Genomic DNA, 19,065 nt, shown 5'->3' with positions numbered 1-19,065 from the left:
CTGTTCCGTTGTAGACCATTTGATTTTTTGAATTGGATTGATGGTTTCTATTTTTATAATTGTGATGTGATAGTGGTGATAATAAGAGATGGATTAAGTCAGGTAAATCCCCACTGAAGTGCTCATGTTCCAAATGCAGGGCCTGCCACCGAGTAACTGTAACTGTCTAAAATTACATAGTCTAACTGGCAACCGAGTTAAAATCGCAATTTACCTCTCCACCTAGGCTCACACAATCTGTTCTTGTTCATCCTTAGGTTTTTCTCGTAATAATTTTGATATAGATTTTTACCTAAATTAGATTCAATAATTTATTTAAGGGGAATTAAACTCCATCCATTCATTCATTTTCCGAAGAGCTTATCCTGTTCAGGGTCATGTAGTCTATCCCAGCTGCCCTTAGGCGAAAGGCGGGACAACACGCTGGACTGGTTGCCAGTCAATCACAGAGCGGAACTAAACTCATTTGGTTTCACTTCAGGGGTCCAATTATGGTTTGTCCCTTAGGCAGTAACTTTAAAGATGCTGTTATTTTCTGCTTTTGACATTTGACCTCTTTGGTCCTGGAAAAGGACACATGGGTAAAACAGTTATCTTGGTGTCCCATAATTTCTCCTTTGGGGTATTATTAGAGTAAATTGTATCCTTGAGGGACATTATTTTGACACTGTGTGCCTTTGTTGGCCTTTGTAGGTGTTGTCGGTGATACAAGATAGTTGACTGATTACATATACAGTATTTCCCCCCATGGAGTCACAGCCAAGAGAACCAGTTTGAAAGGTTTTCACATGCCAGTCTTGTTGACACCCTGTTACACCCTTTTATGGTTGCATCCATTCAGAGCCCAAATGCACATGGGAATGTTTTTTTTTTTTTTTTTTTAAATCTCCCACAATGGTTTATTGTATTTTAACATAAAGCCAATTTGCGTATTAGTATAAAAAGACTTGATGTCACGCCTGTACCAAAACCAAGTGGTGTGACAACTGTAAAAATTTAACTGGCTTTTAAAGACCCAGGGAACCTGTTCATAATCGGGATAGCTTCGCAATGACATTGTCAGAAAACCTGTTATGATAAGAAGTAAATAAACATGGTGAAAATGACAACCTTTATAAAATTCTAAATTAACGAGGAATTTAAAAACAAATCTAAATTCACTGACTGGTTAGAGCGTCTGCCTCACAGTTCTGAGGACCAGGGTTCAATCCCCGGCCCCGCCTGTGGGGAGTTTGCATGTTTTCCCCGTTCTCCGGGCACTCCTTCCACATCCCAAAAACATGCATGGTAGGTTAATTGACAACTCTAAATTCCCCATAGGTGTGAATGTGAGTGCGAATGGTTGTTTGTTTGTATGTGCCCTGCGATTGGCTGGCAACCAGTTCAGGGTGTACAGGGTGTAAAGCCTCCTGCCCGATGATAGCTGGGATAGGCTCCAGCACTCCCGCGGCCCTAGTGAGGAGAAGAGGTTCAGAAAATGGATGGATGGATGTAACCGAAGCACACTGATCATTTTCAATCCCATCTTTTAATAAATCATCCGAACACATATCTACAGGTGTGTAGACCAATCAGATTTATGAAACTAAAGTACAATCGTTGCAGATCTTATTTACAATTGCTGAATTATGTCAGTACCTCCACACACAATGAAATCTAAATTTAGTTTGGGAAAGAAAATATTTTGTAACTGCCCAAATTGAAGCTTAAAACTTTTTTTAATCAGGCAAATTTGAGATTTAAATCCACAGGTGGAGAAACACAGAGGTGATTTTTAACAAACTTCAACTATTTCCTATATTTTCATGTTGGAGCTGAATTTGGAGTGACAGCAAGACATTAAAGTCACAAATACAGTGCTTATGGAAAGTAGTCAGATCCCCCTAAATTTTTCACTTTGTTATATTGCAGCCATTTGCTAAAATCATTTAAGTTCCCTCATTAATGGACACACAGCACCCCATATTGCCAGAAAAAAACTATTGAATTTTTTGCAGATTTATTAAAAAAGAAAAACTGAAGTATCACACAGCCATAGGTATTCAGACCCTTTGCTCAGTATTTAGTAGAAGCACCCTTTTGAGCTAATACAGCCATGAGTCTTTTTGGGACTGATGGGAAATTTTTCACACCTGGATATGGGGATCCTCTCCAGTTCTGTTAGGTTGTATGGTGAACGTTGGTGTACAGCTATTTTCAGGTCTCTCCAGAGACGCTCAATTGGGTTTAAGTCAGGGCTCTGGCTGGGCCATTCAAGAACAGTCACGGAGTTGTTCTGGAGCCACTCCTTCGTTATTTTAGCTGTGTGCCTAGGGTCATTGTCTTGTTGGAAGGTGAACCTTCGGCCCAGTCTGAGGTCCTGAGCACTCTGCAGGTTTTCGTCCAGGATATCCCTGTACTTGGCCGCATTCATCTTTTCTTCGATTGCAACCAGTCTCTCTGTCCCTGCACCTGAAAAACACACCCACAGCATGATGCTGCCACCACCATGCTTCACTGTTGGGACTGTATTGGACAGGTGATGAGGAGTGCCTGGTTTTCTCCACACATGCCACTTAGAATTAAGGCCAACAATTTCTATCTTGGTCTCATCAGACCAGAGAATCTTATTCCTCACCATCTTGGAGTCCTTCAAGTGTTTTTTAAAAAAGTTTTTTAATCAAACTCCATGAGCGCATTCATGTGCCTTGCACTGAGGAGAGGCTTCCGTCAGGCCACTCTGCCATAAAACCCCGGCTGGTGGAGGGCTGCAGTGATGGTTGACTTTCTAGAACTTTCTCCCATCTTCATCTCTGGCACTCAGCCACAGTGATCTTTGGATTCTTCTTTACCTCTCTCACCAAGGCTCTTCTCCCCCAATTGCTCAGTTTGGCCGGACGGCCAGCTCTAGGAAGGGTTCTGGTCGTCCCAAACGTCTTCCATTTAAGGATTATGGAGGCCACTGTGCTCTTAGGAACCTTAAGTGTAGCATAATTTTTTTGTAACCTTGGCCAGATCTCGGCCTTGCCACAATTCTGTCTCTGATCTCTTCAGGCAGTTCCTTTGACCTTATGATTCTCATTTGCTCTGACATGCACTGTGAGCTGTAAGGTCTTATATAGACGTGTGTGACTTTCCTAATCAAGTCCAATCAGTATAATCAAATAGGGCTGGACTCCAATGAAGGTGTAGAACCATCTGAAGGATGATCAGAAGAAATGGACAGCACCAGTTAAATGAGTGTCACACCAAAAGGTCTGAATACTTATGGCTTTGTGATAGTTGTTTTTTTTTTTGTCTGCAAAAAATTCAACAATTCCGTTTTTTATGTCAATATGGGGTCCTGTGTGTATATTGGGGGGGGATGATTTTACGAAATGGCTGCAATATAACCGAGTGAAACATTTAAGGGGTCTGAATACTTTCCGTATCCACTTTATACTCTGCACGTTTCTCAAATAAAGCTCTTGAGGTTTGTATGCACCCGGAATGCATAGTTCAGATGGCTGTGCTAAGATATGAGGAGGATATAACTAAATTAAATGTTCAACATTGCTGAAAACATTTAAGATTTACTATAGGGAAACTGCAGACAAGCGCTACAAACATGCCATCTTCATTTTCATAAAACGCATTTCAGTGCTCGGGTGTTTTTGTGCATGGATAGGTTCACTTTCAGTTAAGACTTGCAGCAAATACAGTCAACAAATGTGAAGAAAAGATAGATCCGATAATGATATTTTTGTCTTTTGTACAGAAAGAACACAGGAAAGGAAAAAAAGTGCATGATTGATAAGAACATAAAAGGGCACTTTGTCATTTTGGTGCTATGTCCTGTTTTTTTTTTTTCTTTGCTCCATAAATACTGCTACAGCACAGCCCCCAATCTAAGGCCCTCAAAACAGTCGTGTATGTGATTCCCCCATTGGAAACCGGCAACAGGAAGTAGAAGAAATGCAAGGGGCGGGGGGGATTTTAAATTGTCACTGCAATCCCCACCCCTTTGTGCTGCTGTGACACTTTGTTTCCTCTTGGGGGGGGGAGTGCATACGACAAAGCGGCAGCCATCTTTGTGCCATGAATATTGACATTGTCAATGAACCAAGCCCAACTGGCCTCTAATGACATCACATTGCACATCCAAGTCTTCACAAAAAGGAATGTCTCAGCTTGAAGGGGACGGGGGTTGTGGGGTGGACAGATAAACATAAACCCCAGTGTTTATACGACGAGTAACACGTGTGCTTTGATTTGTGAACGAGACACGGGATGCTGGGTGGATGGTGTGGCGAACTCTGCCGCCAACTATCATTCAAATTGCTCGCAACTCAAATTATTATATTTTTTTTTAAACCAACGACTCGATTCGCTCGTACGTTGAGGTACCACTGTAGATGTATTGACATGGTGCCTCTGACCATGGTAATTTAGATTACCCAGTCGTCTTCCAAAAAAGTATAACTCATTGAAAATATACCAAAAAAAAACAAAACAATCAATTAGTACACTTTGGGCTGGATAGTGCCATTCAGATAAAGCTTAAAAAAAATTATATATAAAAAAAAAAAGGAGGATCTTTAAAAGTCAAAATCTACAGTTGTTACTCTTAACCAGCATTCGTACAAAACATAATGGCTTCAGCACGTACGCAACAGGCCACCGTAGGTCAATTCACAGGAATCATGGGAAGACTTGTATAAAGCGACGGATTGGGGGGGGTAATAGCCGAGTGAAGAGGAAGACGGGTTAAGACGTTTTAAAGGAGAGATCTGAGCCGTCTCTGTCCAGTTCTGTCCAGTGGCGGGGGGAGGACAAAAGTTAAGGCGATTGATGGTGGATGCCGATGACAGCTCACAGGAGCGAGCAGCGGAAGAAGCTGCTCTTCTTGGGCTGCTCCGTGATCTTCACTCCTTGACTGCTGCCTTGGGGGTTGTTGCCCTCCTGAAACACACCACAGAATAAGTCGATTTGGAAAATTTGTTTCTCATATATTTAGACACCACAGCACTTCAGTGTGGTCTTAATTAATTAATGGAGTGTGTTGAGAAGTGTTCGGCAGTTACAGTAACTGAAGGAAAAGTTGGAGTGGGAAAAAAATAATTAAAATACAAATCGAAGGATTTTGAATTGAGAAAATGTAAAATTCCTGGAAATATGGTTGAAAGGCTAATAGGCGGGAGAAGGGTTGAAAGGACTCAGACAAGAATAATATTAAATTTAAAAAAAACGTTCAAATAAACTGTTAAGTGTGCATCTCCTCTTGTGTCCCTGTATCCGGGGTTGCCTGGTGGAAGACGTCGGGATGACGCCAGTGGTTGGGTTCCCCCATAACCCCCAGGGGCACAAGTCATTCAGCAGGTCCAGCCAGGTGACTGATCAGTGGCTGCCTCCTGCGCACGCAGTACTGCCACTTCCTACTGCTCCCTTCCCTCACACAACCTGCTACTGCTGCTCCCCTCTCCTCCCTGCCTGCACAGCGTACTCCTGCTGGCAGCATGCCACCTCGTGTCATGAAACAGGATAGATGGGTCCCAAGTCCGCCATCAGCACCGGTCACCAGACAGAAGGCCAAGATGGATCTAAACCTTCGAATGTCAATGACTGAGTTCCCCAGCCCTGACGGTCAACCTGTTCTAGCGTACCGTGATATGGACCGAGAAATTAAAGTGGGAATAAAGGAGTGGCCACATCCCAATGAAGGCAACCACAAGCTTTGTTTTCTTCCAACAGTGGAGGCCCATTGGCAGCGAGGTCCGTAAACCTCTCCTCCTCCACCTTGGAGCAGAGAATTTCAACAAAATTGCTGCAGTGGTGGAACAAGTAAAGTACGAGCAGCTGCAAGTGAGAATTGCCTCCTGGAACTCAAACGGACCATGGCAATGGTGAATGACAGCCACAGGGGAGGCCCTGGTGATGCACTTCCCCCTCCACACTGACCTTTCATGGATACGCACCTGCGTGCAAGGGGCAGATGAGACAGCAGTCTCATGGACGTTTGTGAGAGCCATTCTGGACTTACTAAACCGGCTAGTTTTGATGGTGACGAGAGCCCCTACGAGTCCAGTGTTAGCAGCATTTACGGATGGTCTACGTCCCCCACTGACCAGAATCATGGCCTCTACACTGACTGGCGGCTGGCCAAACAACCACCTGGCAGAAATTATGCAGCATGCTAAGTATGCTGAGACAAAAGAACATGACCAAAGCAAGAAGAAAGAGGATGAATCTGCAAAGGGATCACTGAACACACACCTTGCCATGACTGCATTTGCTCAAGGCCACATTCAAAGTCGAGGACATGTTGTCAGACAAGGCAAGGGACGCAGAGGGGGTGGGAAAGGCGGCGACAACCTCAAACTTGACAACCAAGTGAGTGCCATCTTCTGTGTCATCTTTGTCATTACTGTAGAGAGAAGGGACATTGGCGAAGAGAGTGCCCGAAAAGGCAACACGAGTGTCCCACACACATTCACGGGTTTCCTGGGGAAAGTTCATACGGCATCGCCTCTGACAGGCACAGCGATAAAGCAACACCGTTAACTGGTGATACACAGACACACCACACCTTGCACCCAACACACACTCCTTTGTGCAATGAAGATGCGCTGGGCACTGATAAATTGCTTGCTGATATACAGAATAATATTGTAGCGCTCGAGGAAGAAGTTGCGGCCCAACTGCCAAATATTCACACATTTCTGAAAACTGAAGCCTGCGTGAACTTTGTCACTGTTGACTGTTTGGTAAACAATACACCTGTTACCTTCCTTGTTGATTCTGGGGCTTAAATTTCTGTGATTATGGCCTCCGAAAACATTGTTCTCGCTCCAACCAAATGATTATGTTATTCAATGTGTGCAAATGGAGGTTTCACAAAAGATAAATTCACATACCCCGCTTTATGCGTGCCATTCAAGCATCCGTTTGTGGTTGCTGCCACGTCCAATAAATCTGTTGGGAAGGGACCTCACAATAGAATTAGGATTGGTACTGACGTCCACTCCCGACGGTATTGACATCACGCGTCAAGTTGATGGCACACAACCGTCATTTGTTAAATTTAGTCCCCACAAAACGCTATACATTTATTATTGGGGAATCAGCGGTCCAATGAGCACCTGACGCAATTTATGACTCAGTTCATTTCTCCTGGTTCAAATGTAATGGACAGCCGCAAATGGAATTGCACGACATGTACATGAGGGACCAGACCGACATTTTGAGGAGACTTTTTAATCAGGACTTTCATGACTCTTGGTCATAACTTTTGCGCAGCATTTCTCTCACTAACACAAGCGCAGCTATCCGTCCTTGATGTCCGTTCAGCACCAAACATTTCGCTAGCGAAACGACCTGTGGCGCAATGGCAGGACGTAGGCCCTTTTGTTTATTAATGTTGATGCGCGACTGATTGGGCACCAACATCGGATCTGACGGGTTTTTTTCTCCAAAATCTGTCAATGCACACTGAAAGGTGTTCAGTGCACATGCACGTGCCTTGCATTCCATCTATCTTACGTTGAAACTGACCTCATTTAGAGCTCAGTCATTTCATACACAAACACCGACGGACATCTCCCTCCTGCTGTGGGCTACCAGCAAGCATGATGTAGGGCTAATTAAGAATTGTCCACCGATTAAAATCAAACCCAAGTTGTCCTATCGCCCTCTACAGCGTCAGTACCCACTGCGTACGGCCAGTATTTGAGGCATTGCTCCAAGCTGGAATTATTGTACAACCCCAATTCTAATGAAGTTGGGACTCTTAACCCTGCCACGCTCATGCCCCTCCCTGATGAGGGTACGCCACATTAGTGCATTTCCTAGTTACAATATTTGTGTACATCTCATCTGGACCTCTCTGACACACCCTTGCAAAACCGGCATCTGATCCTTTATGGAGATGGCTCTTCTTCGAGAGACCCTGATATGGGTTCCTGCCGGAGTGGCTTTGCTGGCTGACGACTTCAGCGTCATCATCTTCACCGCTCCCTTCTCAGCATACACCACAAGCAGATGAGGTGGTGGCACTCACTGAGGCTTGCCGTCGTGCGAAAGGAAAAAAAGTCTGATCAGCACTGCCAAGGGTGGCCGACGGATCCCTCCATGACATCAAAACTGCCGACTTTGTACCAATTAAGAACTTCTGGCGGAAAACGTGGAGACATCAGCGCTGACTGGGGTCTTTTCAAGTCCTCCTTGTGACCAACACTGCAGTAAGAGTTGCTGAAAGAGCTCTGTGGGTTCACACGTCATACTGCAAGACAGTCCTAGTGTCTCCTATGGTCACAACTCCTCCTCTTCTACAACAGATGTCCACAAAGGTCAGCCTAAGAAAGCTAAATAATCACCTCAAAGAAAGAGGATTCACTGTTAGCATACACTTTTAGCTACAAACAGTCCTGGTAACTGATTGCACGTCGACAGGTCACAAAGGAGCAGAAGATGGGTCATTAAAGGCGAACAACGAACAATCATCTGTTGTTCGAACTGACCCGCGCACAGCACACCACGCGCAGACACACAGACACAGACACACACACACACACACACACACACACGCACTTGCGTAACTCGGCCTCACCACTGTTTTATAAACTTTGCCCTTCATCCTAGCAGAGACTCTTCTGTCACATAACACACCTGACACCTTCCTCCACCCGTTCCAACCTGCTTGGACCCGTTTCTTCACTTCCTGACCACACTCACCATTGCTCTGGACGGTTGACCCCAAGTATTTAAAGTCCTCTACCCTTGCTATCTCTTCTCCCTGTAGCCTCATTCTTCCCCCACCACCCCTCTCATTCATGCACATATATTCTGTTTCACTTCGGCTAATCTTCATTCCTCTTCTTTCCAGTGCATGCCTCCATCTTTCTAACTGTTCCTCCAGCTGCTCCCTGCTTTCACTGCAGATCACAATGTCATCTGCAAACATCATGGTCCACGGGGATTCCAGTCTAACCTCATCTGTCAGCCTATCCATCACCACTGCAAAAAGGGGCTCAGGGCTGATCCCTGATGCAGTCCCACGTCCACCTTCTGTCCATTCTTCTGTCACACCTACAGCACACCTCACCGCTGTTCTGCTGCCCTCGTACATGTCCTGTATTATTCTAACATACTTCTCTGCCATTCCAGACTTCCGCATGCAGTACCACAGTTCCTCTCTGGGTACTCTGTCAAAGGCTTTCTCTAGATCTACAAAAACACATTGTAGCTCCTTCTGACCTTCTCTGTACTTTTCCATCAACATCCTCAAGGCAAATAATGCATCTGTGGTACTCTTTCTAGGCATGAAACCATACTGTTGCTCGAAAATACTCACTTCTGTCCTGAGTCTAGCCTCCACTACTCTTTGCCATAACTTAATTGTGTGGCTCATCAACTTTATTACTCTATAGTTGCCACAGCTCTGCACATCACCTTTGTTCTTAAAAATGGGCACCAGTACACTTTTCCTCCATTCCTCAGGCATCTTCTCACGCACTAGAATTATATTGAACAAGCTGGTCAAAAACTCCACAGCCACCTCTCCTGGATGCTTCCATACCTCCACAGGAATGTCATCAGGACCAACTGCCTTTCCATTTTTCCATTCTTTTTAATGCCTTTCTAACTTCCCCCTTACTAATCATTGCATTACATGCGATCGCCACTACCTCTGCTAATTTCAATTCCTCCAGTATGAATGTTTGGATTTTTTTATGCCCTTTATGTGGCACACTCAAAATTATTCTAACTGCTATGTTTGTTCTTTCATGCCGTTGCAAACCCAGGTAGTACCTTACCCGCATCCCAATTCGTTATCACTCTTTACTTGCACCTTCTTTTGTCAGTCCACAGTACCTTAACCGAACTGTTCTTGCTGAAACAGGTTCTCCTCTCCCCTACGTCAATGTGACCAAAGATTTTGATGGTTTTAAACCCACAAATGGTTCCCCCCCCCCCCCCCCCCCCCCCCCCTCACTTCTGTATAACAAAGGTGATTGTTTGCTTCCGATTTAATAAGGGGATACAACTCGTGACAACTTGTATCTTTTCATCTTTTTGCAAAGATTTTTCTCTCTCGTAATAAAAAAACTACAAAAACAAGATTGCTTCCTTACTTATTCTGTCAGAAAAAGATTTGCCAAAACAAATTGTTTAACACCCCATGGCTCCATGTCTTATTATAATGATGATTATTATCATTATTATGTCTGCTCCTGTGTGTTTATGCTCACCAGCTTCTTGTCCATCTTTGCTTTGATATCTCGGGCGAGGGATAAGAAGGCCTGCAGATCAAGGTTTAAAGAGTCAATGGACCAAGGTGGGTTAATGTCAGCAATTGTTAAGCATGAACGTACGTTCTCCACGTTGATGTTGGCCTTCGCGCTGGTCTCCATGAACTTGATGCCGTACTCCAGGGCCAGCTAAACAGAAATGCAGCCAGACACAATTAGTTTGTCGAGCCTTGTAGGACTATGATGGACAGGTGCATCTCGATAAATCAGAATACAGTTCAGTGATTGGTATGATTCAGCATTGGCGAATTTACCTATTTGCAGGTTTTTGCGGGAAACTTTCCTCAGTTATTTTCTGAAAAACTTTCCCATTTGCTGTTATTGTGCACAAAAGTATTACTTTGGCATCATCTTGTGTGCCAAGGAACTATATCCAAATGAATTGAGGTGCTTTATTTATTTTTTCAAGACAAGCGTAATACTTTGCCACCATCTTGTGGCAACTTGGTGCCAAGGAACTATGGTCAAGTGTGTTGAAATTTCATTTAGACCAGAGAATCTCAAAGTGTGGTACGCAAGCTCCCTCTAGTAGTGGTACACGAAAGAATCACTGCCAGAGTACTGTTCAGTTGTATTTAACTGTTATGTTAAAAATGTTTGCATTTAATGTTTGACAACTGTTTTTTTTTTTTAATATTTAAATGGGTAAATTTTATATTTAACCTTTAGCTGCAGTACATTTTACTGTAATTGAATTTATTAGCAGTGCTAAAGTTCAAACTGCTATCGTGACAGTGGTTTACAATAATATTAAATATACTTTAGGAATAAAAGTGACTTGTTTTTGATAAACACTAAGGCCTTCTAGTTACGGTATTTTAATGTTAGTCATTATGGCGGTACATCGAGAGGCAAGTATTTCTTTTAGGTAAAACTTAAGAACCATTTTAGTCAAAAGTAGCAGATTTTCACTATTCACAGCAGGGCTCGGTTTTTTCCCACCAAATAGCGTGAAACAATGCATTACAGAAAAGTTCATTTATGAAAGTAGTTCAATTCAAAAAGTGAAAGTCCTATTTTACACATTCATTAAATACTTTTCAGATGAACATTTGCATCTCAGCCAAAACAAACACATGCCACTGGAAAAACACTGAACAGAACTTTATATTTTCTTCTAATATTTTTGACAGCTTTTTTTTCATTATTTCAGTTTTGATTTATTCAATACAATGTCAATTAAAAACAATGTTTCTTATGAAATATTCTTATTTATTGCAATACATGAATTTATTTTTGTTAGCTATAATCAGCAAAATAATTTTTTTTAACTCGTCTTAACTTCTTGAATTAAACTACAATCTAATGTTTCCATGATATTCTAATTTTTTGAGAGGCACCATCTTAATCATAAATGTAACACAAACCTTCTCTCCCCTTTCTTTCGACACCTGTCGCTTGTCATTGACGTCACATTTGTTACCAAGGACCATCCTCTCCACGTCTGCAGAGGCGTGCTGGGGACAGAAGAGTCACTTTGTGAACATTATACAAAGAAAATACAAGAAGTCCTCAGTTTACAAGAGTTCCGTTTCTGCGGCAGAGATGTATCCCAGATTTGTATGTAAATCTGGGGGAAAATGTGAAATTTACTGCATGCAAAATAATCCAAATGGTGGCTCCATTGTCGTGTTACAAATAATGATCTGTCCAAGAATGTACCGTAGTCTATCACTAACCTATGCTAACATAGTAAAATATAAAATAACCAAATGAAAACAATAAGTACAGCAGCAACTGGATCGTGCCCTCTTATTCCATGGGACCATGGATTCTTATGCCGCAGCACAACCTCGAAATGTAGTAGATAAATACGAGTTTTGTAAAGTTTACCTCTTCTATGTTTCGTATCCAGTTCTTGATGTTGTCAAAGGACTTCTCGTTGGTGATGTCGTATACAAGCATGATGCCCTGCAGCATTCATAAAAGATCAAATATAAGTGAGCAACAATCACATTCAGCGCAAATACAGTATGTGCTCAAGAAGACATGGAAATTCATTGAGTGGTTTTCTGTAGTATCTGAAAAGTTAGTTTAAAAAAATGCTTGTCAATGTAGTAAGTCATGGTTCCTCAAACAAAAAAAATTATATTCTGTTCGACAGAAACATGAAAAGTGAACAAAATCTTCAGGAAAACTCAAAAGATTGACTGTGTTCTGTTTTTCTTTGACTTGTGCATTTGTTTGGTGTTGCCACCACAAAAGGGTACAACTGATGAGACGAAGAAAAACGATCCTAGAACGGGAAATTGAATTTATTGTGTCAGCAATAGCGAACCAACAAAAGTGGTACATGTCTGTCGCAACAACTTAGGTCGACAACAAAATTAATAAAATTGCCATGTACACAAAAAAGGCAGCTGCAACCTTTATTGTTTGGAAGTGAACTTCGTGTTACATCTATACAACAGTTACTGGGATTAAAAAAAATTAAATACATAAAAATAAAAAGGGATACTTGAAGTCAACTCGCCGGCATTATCAAAGTGGAAGGAGAGTGGGATAATAGTCTTACCGCACACAAAAAAGACTGTTCTGAATTATTTGTAAACACTACAAAGTCTCACCATGGAGAACTTGCTGCAGAACGAGGACAGGTTTCCCCGATTGGCCAAGTTGTGCAAATGTTACCTGACTGGTAAGGTAACAAGGGCCAAGCACGTCGAGTGAAAGGATTTCATCTCTGGCTGGAAATACCATTACACGACAGTGGGCGTTACCCAGCTCATGTCGATGCTCTTGTGTTGTCATGAGCATGTTCTTCGTAAATTCTGTGTTTCAGCTGTTCATTGTTGGGTTAGGGTTTGCAATTATTATTGCAAAGCGTTTCCTGATATTTTTTTTTAACTGAAAAAATACCAATGACGTCATCTCGTCGACATCAACATGAGTTTTGTCACATTCGTGGAGACTTAAAAAAATTAAATAAAATCTGAAGTCATGTAAACCCTCTTAGTATGAAGAGCATCCTACCATGGCTCCTCTGTAGTAGGCTGTTGTGATTGTCCTGAATCTCTCCTGTCCTGCTGTATCCCTGCATGGGAACAATATGTACAACTTTAGCTTCAGATAGCAGCCCAGAATCAGCATAATCTTTATCATCAGCTCGAATAACAAATGGGGTTAGGGTAGCTTGTATTTGAGATGAAACCAACACATTCTTTCAGTTTTATGGCTAAATTAACGTACATTTGAAATAAAGGTCACAAAATGTTAAGCCAAAGTTAAGATGTTTATTTTTCTAAGGCTGTGTTTACATTGCACGGTTCAAGTGACAGTCACTTTGTTTTTGCTCTCAAGTGGCACAAATCGGATAAGCATCATGGTTCTGTAAATAGGAAAAAAAAAAAAAAAGCAATTGGATTGCTTCAAATCCGAATCAAGCCTCTTCTACATGTAGTTAAAAATCCAATATGTATTGGATATCTGCCAAGGAGAGTGCGGCGGAAACGTGCAGATCAGATAAACCCCATCAATGCAAGCTCGACGTAAAATAAACTAATTGGTGACGGATACAATTCCCAGACAACACAAACAAAACATCTGCTCAGCACAAAGCATTAAATATGGTCTACATATGTTACATTAGAGGTATGGCCATTATTAAAGTAAAATAATTGTCAATGGTGGAGAGTGTGGTAATTCATTGATGTATTTTTCACACTGCTTATCCTGTTCAGGATTGCAGGGTGCTGGAGCCTATCCCAACTGACAGCAGGCAAAAGGCGGACCGCACCATGGACTGTTCGCCAGTCAGTCACAGGGCACAGGAGACGGACAATTGTGTAATAACATCTAATGGCATTTAAAGCAATTGGAGAAGAGTCAGCCCATGCCAACGGTATATATTAAAATGTTTAATATTGGCATTACCTATTTTATACTTCCGTGTTGATGCTGTATGTTGTTGACACTTAAAGAGTTACAGTCCCCTCCAAAAGTATTGGAATGGCAAGGTCAATTCCTTAGTTTTTTTGTTGTATACTGAAGAAATTTTGGTCACATGTTCCAATACTTTTGCTCACTTGAAAAGTGGGTGGGTTCAAACAAAAGGTGCTCTGCCCTGAGTTGTTTAACATCCAGATGTAAATACCATGAAATAAAAGCTGGAATTGTGAACTTTTTTTCTCCTATTCATCTTTTGATCTGAAACCCAAATGTCTTCAGTATACAACAAAACCAAAGGAATTGACCTTGCAGTTCCAATACTTTTGGAGGGGACTGTGCATGAAATGTGGGCGTCTGTGCATGGGGTTTATTTGAAGGTGTTCTGTCAGGGTAAACAACCATATTGGGTAGGTTTCACTTGAAATGTTGATTGAAGTAGACAAAGAATAAATGAATACAGACAAAGATTTTATCAGAATTGGGCACTTGGACCTCCAATGTAAATCTAGCCCTCTCAACAATGGCATGAAGCACCATTTTCATTAATGGTATGAAGAAACACTTAAAATATTTGGGGAACATCCACATTTGCCATCTTGTCACCTGTCAAATTTCAATGCTTATTTAATTTCTGTTGGGTAAAGAACCTAAAGGCACAAACAAGTCTATCGATCCATTTTCTGTAATGCTTAGGGTTGACAGTGAGCTTGACTGATCACCAGCCAATCAAAAGGGCACATGCAGACAACCCTTGACATTCAAACTAACATTCACTTTTATGGACAATTTAGAGTCATCAATGAAACGCATGCATGTTTTTTGGAACGTGGAAGGAAGCCAGAATATCTGTCGAAAACCCACGAGCATATGGAGAACATGGAAATTCCATAAAGGAAGGTCGGAGCTGAGATCTCAAACCAAAACATCTCAAGGGTGAGGCCGCCACCGTGCTCATCATGAGGTAATATGAGTAAGTCACATATAAATCCGAAATTAAAAGACTGTCTACCTTTGATGCAATGATTAAAATGGAGTGTTATTTAATTAATGAATAAATATAAAAGTGCATCGCAATAAATTAAAATATCAGGGAAAAAGTAAAGTAAGTAAGTAACTTTTATTACGCAAGTCACCCAAAAGAGAGAGACGTTTTAATGGATGTTGGGCTTTGGGTTGAAATTTCTGAATCAACCTAACATGCGCTATAACCCTGTCAGGTTAACTTTATTTGACATTTTATAAATTTCTGAATCCAATTGTCCAACCGTTCAAGCTTTCAGTACTTTGGCACAACTTGCTGTTGTCTCATGTTTGTTAATTGCAAAGGATGTCAACATCTACGCCTTTCTGTTACTACTCCAGTTTGTCTGTCTGTTGCAAGCTGCAACCTGGTGATGACACTGTGAGACTAAGGTTAGTGGCCACTTCCCCTCTGACAACATCCTGTTTGAAGCCTTCCAATGAGAAGGTACTCAAAATGATTTTTAATATTGAGATTGTCCAATGTGTTTCACTTTGAAATTTGAACTACTTAAATGAAGGTTTCTACGATAGTTTGGCTTTGGTGAGATGCACCTGTACATGCATTCGCAGTGGATATGTTGGTCATCTAGCAGTGAAGTGAAAGCGTATCGTTTATGCATCTGACGACAAAGCCTAAAATGAAATGACACACCTGATGCTTAATGGCTGAGCTGGCAGTGTCAGCATGTGATAGACAGTGTGTGACATATCTTACCATATCTGTAGCTTGATCTTCTTCCCGTCTAATTCTATTGTTCTGATCTTGAAGTCAATACCTAAAAAATATATAATTTGGTCACAGAGAGGTCGCTCGACACGAATGACATCATACATTGTGGAGTTTAAGGATGATTTTCGTAGAACTTCCGCTCTGTATGGTTTCGTACTCAGCTGGACGAGAAATGATTCTGCTAACTGAGCTAGCCGCTAGGTTTAGCCAGTCCGTAGGAAATAGTTTCGAAGAGTACACTTAATGTTACGTTTGTATGAGAGAACAATTCGTAACTTTACATCCATTTCTAAATTCGCGTTTGCAACGAGAGGACAGAATATCCCCTTAAACGAGCTGCTTCCTTGCTTCAAAAAGTTAGCAGCAAATTAGCATTGACGGGATGGGCAGCTCCTCAGACCACTTTGTCGGGCACACTAGAAGTTCGACACGAACTCACCTATAGTGGAGATGAACGTCGAGTTGAAGGCGTCCTCCGAAAACCTGAACAGCACGCACGTCTTCCCCACCCCGGAGTCGCCGATTAAAAGCAGTTTGAACAAGTAGTCGTAAGTCTTCGCCATGTTATTAGCTCGAGCTTTACCGCTGCGGATATCCCGCCCGTTATGACGTCACTGGTCTCAGATGGCGGCCTATTGGTCCGATCAACTGTCAATTAGCGGTGCCCTCGTGGCTCCGGAAATCCGGGTTGGGTGTGTTGCTTTTATTCAGCGCTTGACTCCCCCAAATGTGGTGGTGCAAGTAACAAAGTACAAATATGTCGTTACTGTCTGTACTTGAGTAGATTCTTATTTGAGTGTTTATTTTTTTTTAACGAATTTTTATTTCTACTCCCTACATTTGAAATGTTACTATACTTTCTGCTCGTCTTTATCCATCCATCCATCCATTTTCTACCGCTTATCCGAGGTCGGGTCGCGGGAGCAGTATCTTTAGCAGGGATGCCCAGACTTCCCTCTCCCCAGCCACTTCATCCAGCTCTTCCGGGGGGATCCCGAGGCGTTCCCAGGCCAGCCGGTGGGACATGTCACCTCACCAGGGACGCGTACGGGAGGCATCCGAATCAGATGCCCCAGCCACCTCATCTGGCTCCTCTCAATGTGGAGGAGCAGTGGCTCGACTCTGACATCCTCCCGGATGACCGAGCTTCTTACCCTATCTCTAAGGGAGAGCCTGGACACCCGGCGGAGGAAACTCATTGCGGCCGCTTGTATCCGGGATCTTGTTCTTTCGGTCACGAGCTGTGGGTCGTGACCATAGGTGAGGGTAGGAACGTAGATCGACCGGTAAATTGAGAACTTCGCCTTTCGACTTAGCTCCTTCTTTACCACAACTGACAGATACAAAGTCCACATCACTGCAGACGCTGCACCGATCCACGTCGATCTCCCGTTCCATTCTTCTCTCACTCGTGAACAAGACCCCAAGATACTTGAACTCCTCCACTTGGAGCAGGATCTCATCCCCGACCTGGAGAGGGCACGCCACCCTTTTTCGACTGAGGACCATGGTCTCAGATTTGGAGGTGCTGATTCTCATCCCAGCCGCTTCACACTCGGCTGCGAACTGCTCCAGTGAGAGTTGGAGGTCACGGCTTGATGAAGCCAACAGAACCACATCATCTGCAAAAAGCAGAGATGCAATACTGAGGCCACCCAACCATAAAAGTGATGAACAGAATTTGTGACAAAGGGCAGCCTCGGCGGAGTCCAACCCTCACCGGAAACGAGTCCCACATACTGCCGGATATGCGGACCAAACTCTGACTCCGGTCATACAGCCCGTATCAGGGGGTTTGGTAGCCCATACTCCCGAAGCACCCCCCACAGGACCCCCCGAGGGACACAGTCGAATGCCAAGTCCACAAAGCACATGTAGACTGGTTGGGCGAACTCCCATGCACCCTCGAGGACCCTGCCGAGGGTGTAGAGCCGGTCCACTGTTTCATGGCCAGGACGAAAACCACACTGCTCCTCCTGAATCTGAGATTCAACTTCCAGACGGAACCTCCTCTCCAGCACCCCTGAATAGACCTTACCAGGGAGGCTGTGGAGTGTGATCCCCCTGTAGTTGGAACACACCCTCCGGTCCCCCTTCTTAAAAAGGGGGACCACCACCCAAGTCTGCCAATCCAGAGGCACTGTCCCCGATGTTCACGTGATGTTGCAGAGACGTGTTAACCAGGACAGCCCTACAACATCCAGAGCCTTGAGGAACTCCGGGCGAATCTCATCCACACCCGGGGCCTTGCCACCGAGGAGATTTTTAACCACCTCAGTGACCTCAACCCCAGAGATAGGAGAGCCCGCCTCAGAGAACTCAGACTCTGCTCCCTCATGGGAAGGCGTGTCGGTGGAATTGAGGAGGTCTTCGAAGTATTCTCCCCACCGGCTCACAACGTCCTGAGTCGAGGTCAGTTGCGCCCCATCCCCTCTATACACAGTGTTGATGGTGCACTGCTTCCCCCTCCAGAGACGCCGGATGGTGTACCAAGAATTTCCTCAAAGGCGTCCGGAAGTCTGTCTCCATGGCCTCACCGAACTCCTCCCATGCCCGAGTTTTTGCTTCAGCGACCACCAAAGCTGCATTCCGCTTGGCCAGCCGGTACCCATCAGCTGCCTCAGGAGTCCCACAGGCCAAAAAGGCCCGACAGGAATCCTTCTTCAGCTTGACGGCATCCCTCACCGTTGGTGTCCACCAACGGGTTTGGGGATTGCCGCCAAGACAGGCACCAACCACCTTACGGCCACAGCTCCAGTCGGCCGCCTCAGCAATGGAGGCATGGAACATGGTCCACTCGAACTCGATGTCCACTCGCCTTCGAGCCCCGCCTCCAGGCCTGGCTCCCGAGGGGGGCCCCGGTGACCCGCGTCTGGGCAAGGGAAACCTGAGTCAATTTTTTGTCGTCATCATAAGGGTTCTTTGAGCCATGCTTTGTCTGGTCCCTCACCTAGGACCTGTTTGCCATGGGTGACCCTGCCAGGGGCATAAAGTCCCAGACAACTTAGCTCGTAGCATCATTGGGACACACAAACCCCTCCACCATGATAAGGTGACGGCTCAAGGAGGGGGGCTCGTCTTTACTTTGTCAAAATAGTCTGTGCTGGGAAGTAACCAGGTACAAATACTTAGTTACTATACTTCAGTACATTTTACAGG

The 19,065-nt window shown here is 43.7% G+C and overlaps 1 protein-coding gene across 1 annotated transcript; it reads right to left on the bottom strand.

The window, feature by feature from the left end:
- Window positions 1-1,509: 1,509 nt before the first annotated feature.
- On the bottom strand, window positions 1,510-16,587 carry LOC133480438 (ras-related protein Rab-8A). Its single transcript, XM_061778427.1, has 8 exons — window positions 16,346-16,587; window positions 15,892-15,952; window positions 13,239-13,299; window positions 12,099-12,176; window positions 11,633-11,722; window positions 10,329-10,394; window positions 10,206-10,256; window positions 1,510-4,920 (listed from the first exon to the last, which is right to left on the bottom strand). The coding sequence occupies exons 1-8, from the start codon at window positions 16,467-16,469 to the stop codon at window positions 4,831-4,833; spliced, it is 621 nt and encodes a 206-aa protein (XP_061634411.1). The 5' UTR covers window positions 16,470-16,587; the 3' UTR covers window positions 1,510-4,830.
- Window positions 16,588-19,065: the final 2,478 nt, after the last annotated feature.

This window comes from Phyllopteryx taeniolatus, chromosome 7 (genome assembly GCF_024500385.1).
Source record: "Phyllopteryx taeniolatus isolate TA_2022b chromosome 7, UOR_Ptae_1.2, whole genome shotgun sequence".
Taxonomy (NCBI): domain Eukaryota; kingdom Metazoa; phylum Chordata; class Actinopteri; order Syngnathiformes; family Syngnathidae; genus Phyllopteryx; species Phyllopteryx taeniolatus.
This window is presented reverse-complemented; position numbering and strand designations above follow the sequence as displayed.